The 13,895-nt window shown below is 48.7% G+C and overlaps 2 protein-coding genes across 5 annotated transcripts in view; one reads left to right on the top strand and one right to left on the bottom strand.

Annotated features, from left to right (window-relative positions):
- Positions 1-13,895, bottom strand: part of DOCK1 (dedicator of cytokinesis 1) — a 480,997-nt gene that overhangs the window by 235,294 nt on the left and 231,808 nt on the right. The window lies entirely within an intron of this gene.
- Positions 1-13,895, top strand: part of INSYN2A (inhibitory synaptic factor 2A) — a 59,118-nt gene that overhangs the window by 8,609 nt on the left and 36,614 nt on the right. For both annotated transcript variants that reach the window (XM_072972105.1, XM_072972104.1), the window contains exon 2: positions 10,689-11,880. In XM_072972105.1, coding sequence (XP_072828206.1) covers positions 10,694-11,880 — 1,187 coding nt within the window. In that variant the 5' untranslated portion in view covers positions 10,689-10,693. The remainder of the gene's footprint in view (positions 1-10,688; positions 11,881-13,895) is intronic.

The following is a 13,895-nucleotide window of genomic DNA, read 5'->3' as shown; positions in this document are numbered from 1 at the left end:
TTATCCCACTGTTCTCTCCCCGTTTCCTACAATCCCCGTGAAACAAGAGGGTTTCAGTCAAAAGGAGATGCTGGAGATTAAGGGACAGAGGCAGAAACACAGAAACGTCAGCTTACAGTGGGATTATTCATTCAGTTTAACACTTGTGCTTTTTGTTGTTGGGAAAATGACACTGTAGGATGTCCTGCCTCGGTGACCTGTCCTTGTCTTGATTTTTGTTTTGCCCTGGGATGAACTGTCCAGGTCCTCCAGGAGAAGCAGGGTTGCTGGAACTGCCAATATGGGGCATGGAGAAGCTGACAGTAGTGGCTCTAGTCCATCAGAACTGTCCGTGCCTCCGCCCCAGTCCACAGCACCCAGATGTGACGCGGCTGACCTGCGCCGGCTTTGCCGAGCGCCACCCCTTCCTCTCCTGTGTCTGTCTGTCGTCTGTCTGTGTGGGTCGAGCCCTCACTGCCTTCCTCCCAATCTCTCTTCTCATTTCCCTATTTCCCTTTTCCTTCCTCTCCACGTTCATCACAAATAGTGTGCAGAATTATATTTCCAAGTATTGATTATATCGAGTACAATTTTATACCCTATGTTCTCAATTCAAAGTAAAGAAAACTGAAATGTTCGTTATTTCACTCAACACCTTTGGGCCAAAATACACAAGCTCTGAAGCAACCTGATGCAAAGGTGCACCCCCGACCTTCTGTTGATTTTTTTCCCCCCAAAGATCTGTGGTTCCTCCTCGACAGCAAAATCCAGAGTCCAGTTAGAAGCCTGAGATTACAACAATCCACCGTCTCTAAGAGCTTGGCTTTATGTCATCCCACGCGACTGAGATTTCTGAATGAAACTGTTCATTTATTTTGCCTCTATCACATCCCACTTCCGAGAAGACATCTGGGTGATATAAGAAAACAAATACGCAGTAAGGGTCTCGATGTACTTTATGGTTAAATATAAAGTAACAACACGTCGGAACCATCCACTCATTTTTGTGAGTGTGCGAGTCATCTGTTTCACCCCCGTCGGCACAGAAAAAAGTTTCGAGCAATACCATATAACGCGCCAAATCTGAGAGAGTTACTCCAAGTTTCAGGAGATAAAAATGTCTGGACACGGTTTTACTTAAACTAATGAAACTCTGTCCCTTTCCCTTCCACTCATCTGATTCCTACCCAGGTTTCAGAATACACCGTGTGCCACCAGATCTGAGGGTCCAGGCTACGCAGAGAGAATTCATGGAAGCGAGTGATACTGAGTACCCACCCCAAGTCTGCTTAAAATGTCATGGGTACATCCTCCCGCTGGGAGAATGCTGGGATGCATATCACTCTATTCTTAAACTAATTAGCAAGGATCAGAGGCTGATAGAGTTGAAGAGAGAGGAGATGCTTAGAGGAACCTGGTCTACCCAGCACTTAGATAAGCGTAAGAAGAGAGGACTGACACTTTAAAGAAAACTGACTCATGCTTTAGGCCCACTTCTCCACGTCTCCCAGGTGAAGCCTGCCCTGATTCCCCGGGGGACACTCTGAGCACTTTCTTCCTGCCTCCATGATGGTCCGGAGCACAGTGGGCTTGTGCTGTCCGCAGAGGAATGTCTTTCTCATGCTAAGCGCTCCACATTGCCAAGGACTGTGCCTCGGTTTCCGGGGTGCCCAGCACATGGTATGGTGCCTGCGTCACCCTCGACCTGCAGGTGCTGGTCACTGAGTCAGTGAAGGCAGCTATGAGGACTGGAGGAGCGAGGGAAGGCAAGACTTGACGTGGACCATTAAAAAGGAGGGTGGGGCACAACCCTAGACCAGGAACCACTGGTAGTAAAGACACAAAGTAGGGAGTCACTGTGGTATATGGTAGAGATAGTCCAGCAACTGGCTCCACTTGAGTAGAGTTTGTGAGTAGCCATGAGAAATCTAGGGAGATCGTAGGATGGGAAATATTATAGAAGAAATATTATAGATCCTAAAAAAAAATTGCTTTTTGGAAGCACTACCAAACTGGGACTCACATAGGTATCCACAGAGGAGAGAGATGTGCACTTGAAGCCTAGACTTTGAGGACCTGTAGGACAGAGGGATGGAGAGTTGAAGGCAGGGTTTGTAAAAACACCAAGGTCAGAGTGGGAACAGAGTGAATAAAAAGGGAGAAATCAATAGGTGAAGCAGCAGGAAGGAAAAACAAAATCAAGGGGCCTGGTGATGAGTGGCTTTGGGGGGTTAAACAGAGAGTGAATTAGGCAAAGCAGCGGCAGCACTGGTAAGGCACCGGCAGAGTAAGAGGACTGAGAGGCTCGCACTGTCCTCCGGGGCAAGTTCAGCCCTGCATTTAACCCTGCGGGCTTTCACTCCTGGCGGCCGGGGTGAGCACAGGAGCTGTGTCACTGGGTTGAGTGCAGACCACCCCGGCCTCAGGCCACTGCCCTGTGCCGGACCTCCTCCCGGGAGCGCACTGAGTCCTCCGGCTGCCAGAGACGCTCCTGAGCTCTTGTACCCAAGGAGGCAAACTTCTAGCCGCATCGGAACAGACGGTGGGGGCGGGGCGGGACGGGGCTTCCTATCGTTTACAAAGTAGCTACTTACTGGTAAGCATGGAGAAGACAGAAGTTCACAGTAGCTGTGGGTCAAGGAAAGAATGAAAGAACCAACTGAGCTGGTGGAGTAGAAAACACCACCAAGATCAAAGAGAAGTAGAATTTATATTAAGGAATAAAATGTGGCAGCTATTTGGACGTTACAGGATGTGACACACAGACACTTTCGTTTGTTTTCTCTTTATCACCTCCCACCCAGAACCATGGTATTTTGGGTTCTGAACACTGAAAGTTCACCCTAAGTGCACCTGCAGTGAGTAACCATCAGTGACTGCTAGGAACATTCCTCTGGTTTCCACGCCCCCAGTGACTGACTGTATGTTCTCTCTGCCGAACCTAAGTTCTGTCTCCACTGACGGCACCCTTCTTCAAGGTGATGAGCTGTTTCTGAGGTCCCCCTCATTGTTCATCAACCGCAACGGAAGGAAAGAAAGGGGGTCTTAATTCATGTCTTTTGGGTCCACTCAGATTAAACAACCCCGGCATCATTTTTAGCCCAAGAATCACAGGAAGAGCTAGAGAGCTCAGACCAAGCACTCTCCACACTGGACCATGGCTGACGAAATGCGTCAGAGCTGAGGAGGCCACACATGTTGACTCATAACTTTTTGTTCAGATGGGTGGTAGTCTCTCTACACTTTGCTGTCCACTTATACCTAGAAGCTGATTACAAGAAATGCTCATTTCTCCCTGTCTGTCCTGGCTTGCTACCTCTGCCGTAAACCCAAGACCTTCCAACGTCTACAGTTCAGCCAGACCAAGGAAACACGGGAGACACATTACCAAGAGAAACACATGGGGGATCCGTTTGATGGTAATAGATGGACACTCACATGGCCTTGCCAGAGAGACGGATTGCATCTTCAATTCTAATAGATTTCAGTTGTAGTGAATGGTTACCTCCAAAGAGAAACCCGACCCGGGTGTTCCAACAGGGAAGCCTGAGATTCAGCTCGGGGAAGCGCAGGGGAAACCTACTCTTTTGAAATAGTTATTTTTGGGGAAAATTACTGTTCTGATTTTAGCTTCAGATGTATCATCAGTCAAAACATGCCATTTCATAAAAAACATACGGATTCACCCATCAGGCAAAGGTCCCCCAAAGCCCACTCCAATATACACGTATTCTCTCTGGAGATGTCCATGAAGTCTGAGAAAGGGAGGCCACCCCACATTTTAACTCCAGCCTCTCGGGGTTTGGCCCCAGACTACCAGCCGATCGCTGCTTAAGTACCTGGAGCCATCAGGGAACAGAGCAGGTGAGATACTTGCTACTGTAATCTGAACGCCCTCGTGAGCTATGCTCCAAACTAAAGCCCTAACATTTCCTGTAATTGTCATACCAGTGGAGGAGAGAAGAGAAATAGGGAAATTAGTTCCTTTTACTAGTCTTACAGATGATTTTGGAGAGTTCCTGGAACCAGTTTTACTGAATTCCTTTTGGACACTTCGTAAGCAAAGCTAACTGTGGCCAATGAACTTTCTAACACTGACATCACATCTCATTTGCAGGTGACCTTTTTTCCAGTTGATTTTTGCCACTGTTATAAAATCTTGCTAATTCATTTCGAATTTTGATTCCATTTGGACAGAAGATGAACAAAGGTTAATGTCAGTATAAGCTGAACTATAATATAAGTCGAAGAACTAAGTCAGTCGTGAAACACAGAGAAAGAGGGAAGTCTGGTCTGATGAAGGGGGCACCCTCTGGGTCTTATAAAACCTCAGCATGTTTCAGACCCAGGCATCCACGTATAAAATGGACGGTTCACTTCCTCTGTTCTCACAGAGAGGCTGTTCACATTACGCGGCAGAAGTAATTAAAGGTTTTCAGCAGGTTAACGTGTGTTTTCTGAACTCAAGAGATAGGAGTGAGCTGGAGCCCTACTTAGGATGGGATTTCTTCTGCTTCGAAATCTGCATCGAAACTCCGGGAGTGCCCTTGGCCCTGCTTTCCCCTGGATGGTCCTCCGTCCCTAAGGACAGAGCCTCACTGCAACGGTCCACCCGGGGGCTTCCTCCCGTGGGCCATGGCCCTGGGTGCCGAGACGGGGGCACCCCCCAGCCAGTATGCAGTCTCAGAGAGGTGCCAGCATTCTTTGCCTTACCCCATTTCAGCCCTCTAAATCAGTGACCTCTGAAGAGGAGAACAAATGTCTGGAAAAATATCATTTCAGTGTATTAAAGGAAATTAAACAGGATAATGAATCTAGCTAAGACACCATCCAAAATCTATAGCAGTTAGTGTCGCCCTGAGGAAAGGAGGACTTTACATTTTGGAGGAATCCATCAGTGCCTTCAGAACAGGTCTTAACGTTAACTATTTCAGAACAGAAATGACTTCATCTCGTGGGTGAGGCTCTGTCTCGCGTCCCTTTCCCTCCGGGAAGCAGTGTGTTAAAGAACGGTACATTCCTTTCCACCACTCCCCCCCCCCAGTAGCCTAATGTTCAGGCATTTCCTCTGCACGTAGAATAAAATGCTGACCCAATTAATCCTGAATTCCAGCCAGCATCTTTGACGCCAAGGTGTCTCAACAGCAGGAAAGCCACGAGAAAAACCAATAATATCATGCAGTCCCTTTCCAAACTCATCGGATTGCTTGCCTAGCTTTTTGGCTCTGTCCACTGACTGATGGGACACCGGGAGGTGTCTTGGCAAGGCCATCGCCCCCCCAGCCCCCACTGTCAGTCGACTGCATTATGCCACATATATCATAGCACAGGGCCAAGTTGGAAACCTCGCGGTCCCTGCGGACACTGAGAATGAGCCTAACCCAGTGGTGATTCTCTCCTATCAGTTGCTGAAATCCCACAAGGTTTCCTCCAGACTATGAATGCAGATTATAGGTCAAAACCATTTGATTCCTAGTTAAAACAGATGGCAAATTCCCCCCCAACAGTGAGTTTTCTCACATAGTGATATACCTTCTGCTAAACACTCCCTGGCTCTCCCAGCCGATCCACACACATCTGTATACACGTGTGTGTGTGCAGATGCACGTTCCTCGGCGGACACGCGCACACACACGAACGCTGGCTGTACTTTGAAATTCATTTTCTTTCTTTATCCAAGGCTTCCTCAAAACAATAAAAGATGACCTTTGGGAGACTGCTTGTACCCAAATCTAATCATTTCTGGGTTTCTCTTATTCTGATCCAAGCGTTCATACTTCGCAGAGGCCTGATCCCATTACTTTGCCTAAGGTGTGGACTGACTTACCCTGTGTTTTTTTGTAACTGGCAAACATTACATATAACATTACGCCTCCCCCCTACAAAAACTGGAAAATCAAAGGGAAAATAAACCTTCCAGAATGCACCATCTCGATGCCACAATGACAACCATTTCTGCTCATTTTCTCCCAGGACAATTTGGTAGAATGCTTTCTTTCCCTTACCATTATTTCCTAAGCATTTCTCTACGATACTAAATAATCTTTATAATTATCATTTTAATGGCCACACTGAGTGAATGTACACCATAATTTACTTAACCGTTTACCTATTGTTAGGCATTTAGTTGCTTCCATTTTTCACTCCTTCAAGCTGGAATGAACACTTTTATATAAGCAATTAATTTAAAGCGGCATGCAGAGATGACACTCCATCACTAATCTAAAAATACAGGGTTTATATATTTACAACTCACATTTGATTATGAAATTTAATTTGAGGGTAATTAAGACATTTATATTCCAAACAGCTCCTCGACGACTCACTCTCCCCGAGCCAGCCAGGCACAACCATGACTTGCCATTTTCACCTTAAGACAGCACAGTCCAATGAATTCTAAAACACAATTTTCTTATGAAAAATAAACTTTATGAAGTCTGATTTTTAAAGCCAGGAGATTAACTCCACGAGCCAGAGTCCGTGGTTCTCTGGGGTGACCCACTCAAGGCAAGCCATCACTGAAAACGCCATTTTGGTTTCATGCTCAGTCCAAAACTCAAGGCAAGCCTGGCTGAGTCTGTGCTCCGGGACCAGGTGTGCTCCTGGACCTCCCTGGAGGTCCTCTGACTAACCTGTGCCCAGGTCCTTTGTGGCAACAGGCTAAGGAAATTGCTCAGATGAGTTCCAGCTGTTTGATGCTTGATGCGGTTTATCACGGGTCACTTCAGGTTGCAGATTTCCCCGGGCAGGCCTAGTGGTCTAATGCATGGGACTTAAACGGATGCAGGGTGCAGCCCCCTGGCTTGCGTGACTCTGAGCAAGTTTCGGAAAAAAGCTTGTGCCTGTTTCTCTATCTGCAGCGTAAGGATAACAATAGTGCCTCCCCATGAGGCTATCTGGAGGGTCAAGGAGAAAATACAGGTGAAGTGCATAGGACAGTGCCGCCATCTGGTTAGGGACAGTGGCACGTAACATATGAACCACAGGTTCATGTCACGCTGTAATGTGTACATTCAACTGCTGGATGAACGCATGAAGGAACAATGAGTGAATGAATGTGCCAGAAAGTTCCACTCGTGGACTTCCATCTAAAGAATGTCTAATCTCCTTTCATAACAAAATCATTTTCTTAATGGTCATCACTAGAAGCTTGATACCCACCAGTGAACAGTAAATGAACACCTTGGAAAGACGTGTCCAGCTTAATATGAAAGCACTTCGCAACGTCCTGGAAAATTCCGTTCTGAGCTTTAGAAAATGTTATCCAGCCATCAGTAGGACTCATAACTTCATCTGAAGGCAAAATAAGTCATCTACAAAACTCCTTGGTATCTTTACTATCAGTGGAGTTAGGACAACTCAGTGACTAGTATTCATAGGGAAAAAAAAAATCAGCCACAACAAACTAAACTGATAAAAAAAAATCTTATTTATTATCATCACTTGTACTAATAAGGAAGTGGTTTTTATATACTTTGCAACTCCTTGTAAAACAGAGACAAGCTCAGGAATTTTTATTATTATTATTTTGCCACTGGTAATTAATTCTTCTGATTTGTTGTATTAGTTTGATGGTTGGGTCCAAGCCTCAGAATATCTTTCCAAATGAGCGGACTGATGTAAAAAAATTATTTCAGTGCAGTTCTTGGCAAATCGTGATGATGAATAGCATGGTCGGACAAACTTATTCAGACGCACATTTTTCAGTAGTGGCAGGGAAAAGGCTGAAAAATTACTAGTAAATTGCTTTTTGTAAAAATGCTCTCTTTCAAATTTTCCCTAGTATGAAGGTCTTCTGCAGAACGGTGGCACAAGACATTCTGACATAACCTGGACAACAAAGACACTAAAGAACGAGATGGGAGTGAGGTTACGATCCCATTTCTGTATTATCCCCACCACTCCCCATACTCTTCCCCACACGAGGTCCTGTGTGTGCGTCCTTTGAACCTGATGGGAATAAGTGTCTCTTAACCATGTGTATTACCCACCCTTGGCAGGCACGCTCCATCCTGCTGCCCATCACCCATAATCTAGTCCCGCCTGTTCCTCTCCCTTTTCCTTCTCTCCAAACCGGCCTAGTTTTTTGAGTTTCAAATTACAAAGCTCTCCAGATATCCTCAGTGCCTAGTAGAGCACCAGAGGCCAGAGAAGGCCTGTTCTCTGCCTTCTCCCAACTGTCCTCCAATGTGATTGTTGCAGATGAATTCTTTTGTCAAAGGACACGTGTTTCAGTGGGGCGAGGACGTGCCTCGATGTCGGCTCAGCACAGAGCTGGATCTTGTCCAGACGGGAGCTTCAGACTGGCACTTTGCAGACCCCTTGTCCCCCAGGAGGCGGGACACTGCCATCTGTTCTTGGTCTTTCATGTGGATTTCCACTCAAGCCTTCCCCGCCAGACACATCCTAGCTGCCCAAGGGTGAACGGTCTTAACTGGGGTTCTTAACTGGGGACGATTATGGCCCCCAGGGCCATTAGTCTAGGGATATTTCCGTCACTTTGGGGTGGGAGTACTACTAATACCTAGTGGTGAGATGGCGGGACACTAGTACATGCTCTACACGGCCTAGGAGCGCCCCCACAACCACGTTACCCAGCCTCTAACGCCGGGAGTGCCGAGGCTGGGAAAGCCCCGTCTGATCTAAACCCGGCTCTGCAGGGCTGTTTCTGATGCCCTCTGACATGACCACCAGTTCACTGTTTAGGGCATAACTGATGAAGTACTTGCATTTTCTCTAAGCCTGTCATTCAGCACCACTAGTCAAGTCCCGGAACGCGCCAGCACCGTGCTGGCCCGAGATGTCAACTCATGCCCCGGACTGCAGGGGGTGGTTCTGTAACTCACTCGTAGACAAGGGCTCCAGGCTTCTCTCTCCCCCTTCTCTGAACCAGCACGCCCGCTGGCCTGCAGTCCCAACTCAGTAAGGACTAGGGACATGGGGAAGCGTCCTGCCTCGGTGTTGGCTGGACACCTGAGATGTGAGAACCAGCGAAGACTCAGGGGTCGGGTAGATCAGGCTCCTGCTCCTGCCTGGATGCCTTCCTTGCTGTGTGATGATGAACAAGCGACACAACCTCTCTGAAACCGTTTCCTCCCTGAAGTGAGGCACATGGCACTGAAGGTACTAGGTCTGGTCCTCCGGTGCCAGCAGAACACCTTGAGACCCACACACCCACTGGCTCCTGGAGTGGCAGCCCTGAGTCACACAGGGCCTACGGCATTTCCCGAGAAGTGCTCAGGGAGGCCGTGTGCTGGGTTCACCGGCTCCCCCATGACAACACGAAGAACAGCCGGGCGGGGCAGAGCAGCCCGAGCCCGTGCTGGTTCTGCTCCAGTCAGTGCCCTTGCCTCTCCCGGCCCCTCGCTCGGACGCCAGGGCCCTGCACACCCGAGATTCCTCCCATCTGTTTTCTTCTTGAACACGGGGGGCGGGGAGGAGCGAAGTCACAAACAACATACTTCACTGTATTTTCTCGCTTTCAGTTCCACCCTCAAGAAAGTTCTTCCATGTGCAGTAAACAGCTGTGAATCTGCCTAATAAAGTGAAGGCATTTTACCCACTGGTATTCCCCCAGCGCAGTCCTTGGCCACCTGCATCTTTTTAGTTGCAGTTAATAATTCAGCCCAGGATGAATCTGCATGATTAACATAAAGCCTTGTGATTTTATTTTCTTTCAGGATTTAAATCCTGAAACCACCACCACTGTGTTCATTTTCAGAGGTTGTGATCAAAACACAAAACTTGATTCTAGAATGAATCATTTCTTAAAAAAAAAAACCACAAAAAACAAAAAGTATTTTCAAATACTGCTCTCCACAGAATCAAAGAAAAGAGTTGCTAACACAGACTTTGGAGATGCAGGGAAACCCATGTCCTTTCTCTGGCTGGTGTTAACCCATTAGAAGCAGAGATTCATCCTCTACGGTTTTCCTGTAAAGGAGCATGGCCCACTACCCCATGACATCCATATGGCTAACATACAGAGATTTAGTTCAGTTCCTCATGGCAGGGCTCTCCACATTTATTTTTTTTTCCCCAATAATAAATTGCTTTTAAATTTTTTTTTTATTTCGGGGAGAGGGTAGGTAATCAGGTTTATTTGTGTATTTTTTTAGTGTAGGAGCTGGGGATTGAACCCAGGACTGGTGCACATTAAGCATGCACTCTACCACTGAGCTATACCCTCCCCCGCCGCCCCGGTTATCCGATCGGGCACTAGAATTCCCAGTAAATCTTTGAGAGAAAATACCAATTCTCTTGGATCCCAATAGTAGATTAATCACGTCATCCAAAAAAAAAAATAGTAAAAATGCAAACCAAATAAGTTGCGTCTGGAAACCCATCTGCCTCTGAAGTGGAGATGTGTGTGTGAAATGGCAATTTGCAGAAGAGGCAGCATCGTTGGGTTTCTTGATGAATATAGTAAAACAGGTTTGTCTAATGGGGAAACATGCATTACTATCAAAAGGAAACCGAGTGTATCCCACACGGAGAAGGAAGCAAGCTTTAATATCTCAGAAGCATTTCAAGCTGTGCCTGCCAGCGATTCTCCGCCTGTCTGATTTTCCTTAACATAAAGGCCGACCTCACCTGTTTAAAAATAATTAGGGAGCCGGCAGCAGTCCTTCTGGCCAGAAGCCGTGCTGCCCGTGTTTGCGTGCGTGTTTGCATTGCACTGACACGTCTGTTGCTGTTTCCGAATGCAGGAACCATGGTCAGCAAGGAAACCAGCAAATGCGTACTCACGACGTCGGCGAGCGAAGTGGAGCCTGCCGCCTGCCTGGCCCTGGAGATGAAGTATGCCCTGGACGCCAACCGGCAGGTTAAAAAGCGGAACAAAGCCCTGCAGGTGCGGTTTAAGGATATCTGCGAGGCGCAGAACGAGCAGAGGGACCCGCAGCTCTCCTCCGGACAGCCGGGGGGGAGGCGGGAGGCCAAGCCCGCGTCCTGCCGGGCCGCCTACCGCAAGTACATGACGGTGCCCGCTCGGAGGTCCATCCCCAACGTCACCAAGAGCACAGGCGTGCAGACCTCGCCAGACCTTAAAAAGTGTTACCAGACTTTCCCCCTGGACCGCAAAAAAGGGGCCCTCAAAAGCATCCCTGCCGTGGATGCCTTCAAAAGCCAAAACAATGGGTTTGTGGTAGAGGAGAAGGAGAAGGCTGAGGAAGGGGCCGGGGAGGAGGCCCGGCCGTGGGGCGCGGGCCGGGTTCAGAAGACCACGGCCTTGGTTTTCCATTCTGACGAGCACGTGGACGCGCTGGACCAGCCGGCCGGGGTCAACTGCGCAGGGCCATGCAAATCCCTCGACCTGCGCAGCTGCCGAGACGCCCCTCCGCAGAACTCCGCGCGGCCCGCCTCCCCGGAGCCGGAGTACCTGCCGCACGGAAAAGCGCAGCACGACCGGCCGACCCCGGACACCGAGGAGCCCGCTGCGTCAGCCCACGGGCGGGTGTTCAAGACGGAGGTGGCCGCCGTCTACGCGCCCGCCCTCAGCGCTCAGGCCCCGGCGCGGGCCCTGTCGAACTCCGCCCCCTCGAGCGAGTGGTCCCTCTGCCCCGCGGCCCACCAGGAGCGGAGGAGAGCGGCGCCGGCCAACGGGCTCCAGGCCCCGCCGGGCGCTGCCGCGACCTGCTCGCCCCCGACGCAGTGCCTGTCCCCCGAATGCCGTACAGCGCCCCTGCAGACCCAGGCCCTGCCGGGGCAGGAGCACCAGCCTTGTCCGACAGCGCTCGCTGTGGGCGAAGAATGCCAACAAATCGTGCCTCATACGGAAGTGGTCGACCTGAAAGCACAGCTGCAGGTGATGGAGAACTTGATCAGCTCGAGCCAGGAAACCATCAAAGTGCTCTTGGGGGTCATTCAGGAGCTGGAAAAAGGAGAGGCCCATCGGGAAGGGTATGTATGTTCACGATTTTCTTTCGGTGCTCTGTAGGCTCACCACCCTTGGGGACCACCGGTAGCCCCCGTAGCCCACATCCACAGAGGCTAAGCCAGCATTTCTGTGAACAGGCTGTAGTCTAAGGACAGAGCAAGTTCAAAGGGGTCCCGGGTCATTTTATGCCGCTAGACCTCCTTTATCCTGCCCTGCAAAGTTTACGTGTTGGTTAGCGTCACCTGCCTGGCCTGGCATTCAGTAACTGTATTTTCAATGAACTGATGGATCGTTCCTTTTTATCTCCCAGGGCTATAAAGGTTTATGATATTGATGAAGGATAATAGGTAAGCCAGTCAAAAATACCTAAGCAAGAAGCCACTTGCCTCTTAGGAATCATATTACGGAAGAGAAAAAAAAGAATTACGGCATTCTGAAAAGTAAATGCTGACTTGCTTATGCTAACTAATTGGAATAACACTGATATTCTGCACTATATGAGGTTTTATATTTTACAAGCAGACAATGTTTTTTCCCCTTACTTGGAACTCACAGAAGCAATGCCCATCCTTCGACAAACCTTATCTGTGTATGATTAGGAGAGAGACACCTTTCCGCAGGAGCTGCCCTGTGTGTCCAGACGGGCAGCAGAGAGAGGGTAACAGCCCGTACCGTCTGCCGTTGATAACAGATGGCTGAACTTTGTTTCCCGTCTCTTGAACTGGAAACTGTGCAGCAGCAAATTTAACAACAAATGACCTCAAGATAGCACATGAGTCTTGAGCCCCTTAGCTGAGAAGGCCAGACGGTGTGCTAGGCTGACACAAAACAGCCAGCACTGAGCTGGGTCCCCGCTTCTTGAAACAGTGTCATGGCTCACTGGCCTTTGTCTAGACTGCCAGCCATTCCCTTCCCCAAAACTGTCTGGATTCCCTCCAGCCCATGTTCTGAAAGGGGCGCCTGAGGCAGTGCCCTGTGGCCTCCCGTGATTAGCACCCTTCATTTCAGCCTGTGGGCTCCTACCCCTGGCTAAGTGAGCTGGCATCCAGCAGGAAGATAAGACAGGAAATGCATTGCCAGGGCAGCAAACCACCCCATGCACAGGATTGTTGTGGTTGAGTTACATCATGTTTGCATGTTGTAAACAATGGGGAGAAAAGAAACTGTTCCGAGGCAGCGGGTGAGACTGAAGTCCTGGCCCCAGAGGCAAGGTGCCTGGTGCAGGTCCTGCCCTTGGTGCCTGGCTTCTCCAGCTCCGTGCAGGTTGTCCATGTACAAGAGGAGTTAACCCCCTACCTCCTATGACCTAGCATTGTTTGTAGCCGAGATTATTAAGCAAAAAGTGTTGTTAGCCAATCACAAACCAATCTAATAGTAAATTAGTAGTAACCTAACATTACAGAATGTTTTCAAAAAGGCTTTGCTCGATCTTGGGTTTACATCTCCATTTTCATCCCATTTCATTCATTCAGACTTGAATATATACAGAACCCAAAGCAGCACACTAAGGGGGGGTCTGTCGGGGATTTGTGGATTAGTAGACCACGTTCCCACAAAACAATAAAAGTCCCAACAGGGACCCCTCGCTGACTTCAGTACAGCTGGTAGTGACTTAACCCAGACCAGGACAGAAAGATTCCATCACCAGGTGGGAACTGTAATTCAACAAATAGCATAAAGCCAAATGCATGGGCTAAATAACATGCATCTCCTGGGGTGGGGGGGTTGGAATAAACACCTGCACGGGGTTGAATACCCACAAACACCCCATGAAAGAAGAACTGTTTTCTATGCATAGGCTCCCGCTTACACTATTAGAACAAGTGTGGAGATTTGCTTTAAATGGGACCCCTGAGTTTTCTGAGACTGTATCAGCTACAAAGTGGTTCTGAGTTATTAAGACACATCGAGGTGGGAATTCTGGTTCTGAGGACTTGGGCAAGGGCTGCACCTCATTTCTTCACCTGTAAGTAGGAAATCATTACCCGTCCTGCAGATGGAGGGTGAGGAAGACAGGGGTGACCTTCTCGTGCATTGA

This window comes from Vicugna pacos, chromosome 11 (assembly GCF_048564905.1).
Source record: "Vicugna pacos chromosome 11, VicPac4, whole genome shotgun sequence".
NCBI lineage: Eukaryota > Metazoa > Chordata > Mammalia > Artiodactyla > Camelidae > Vicugna > Vicugna pacos.
Note: the sequence above shows the minus strand (reverse complement) of the source record. Positions and strands in the feature narration are given on the sequence as shown.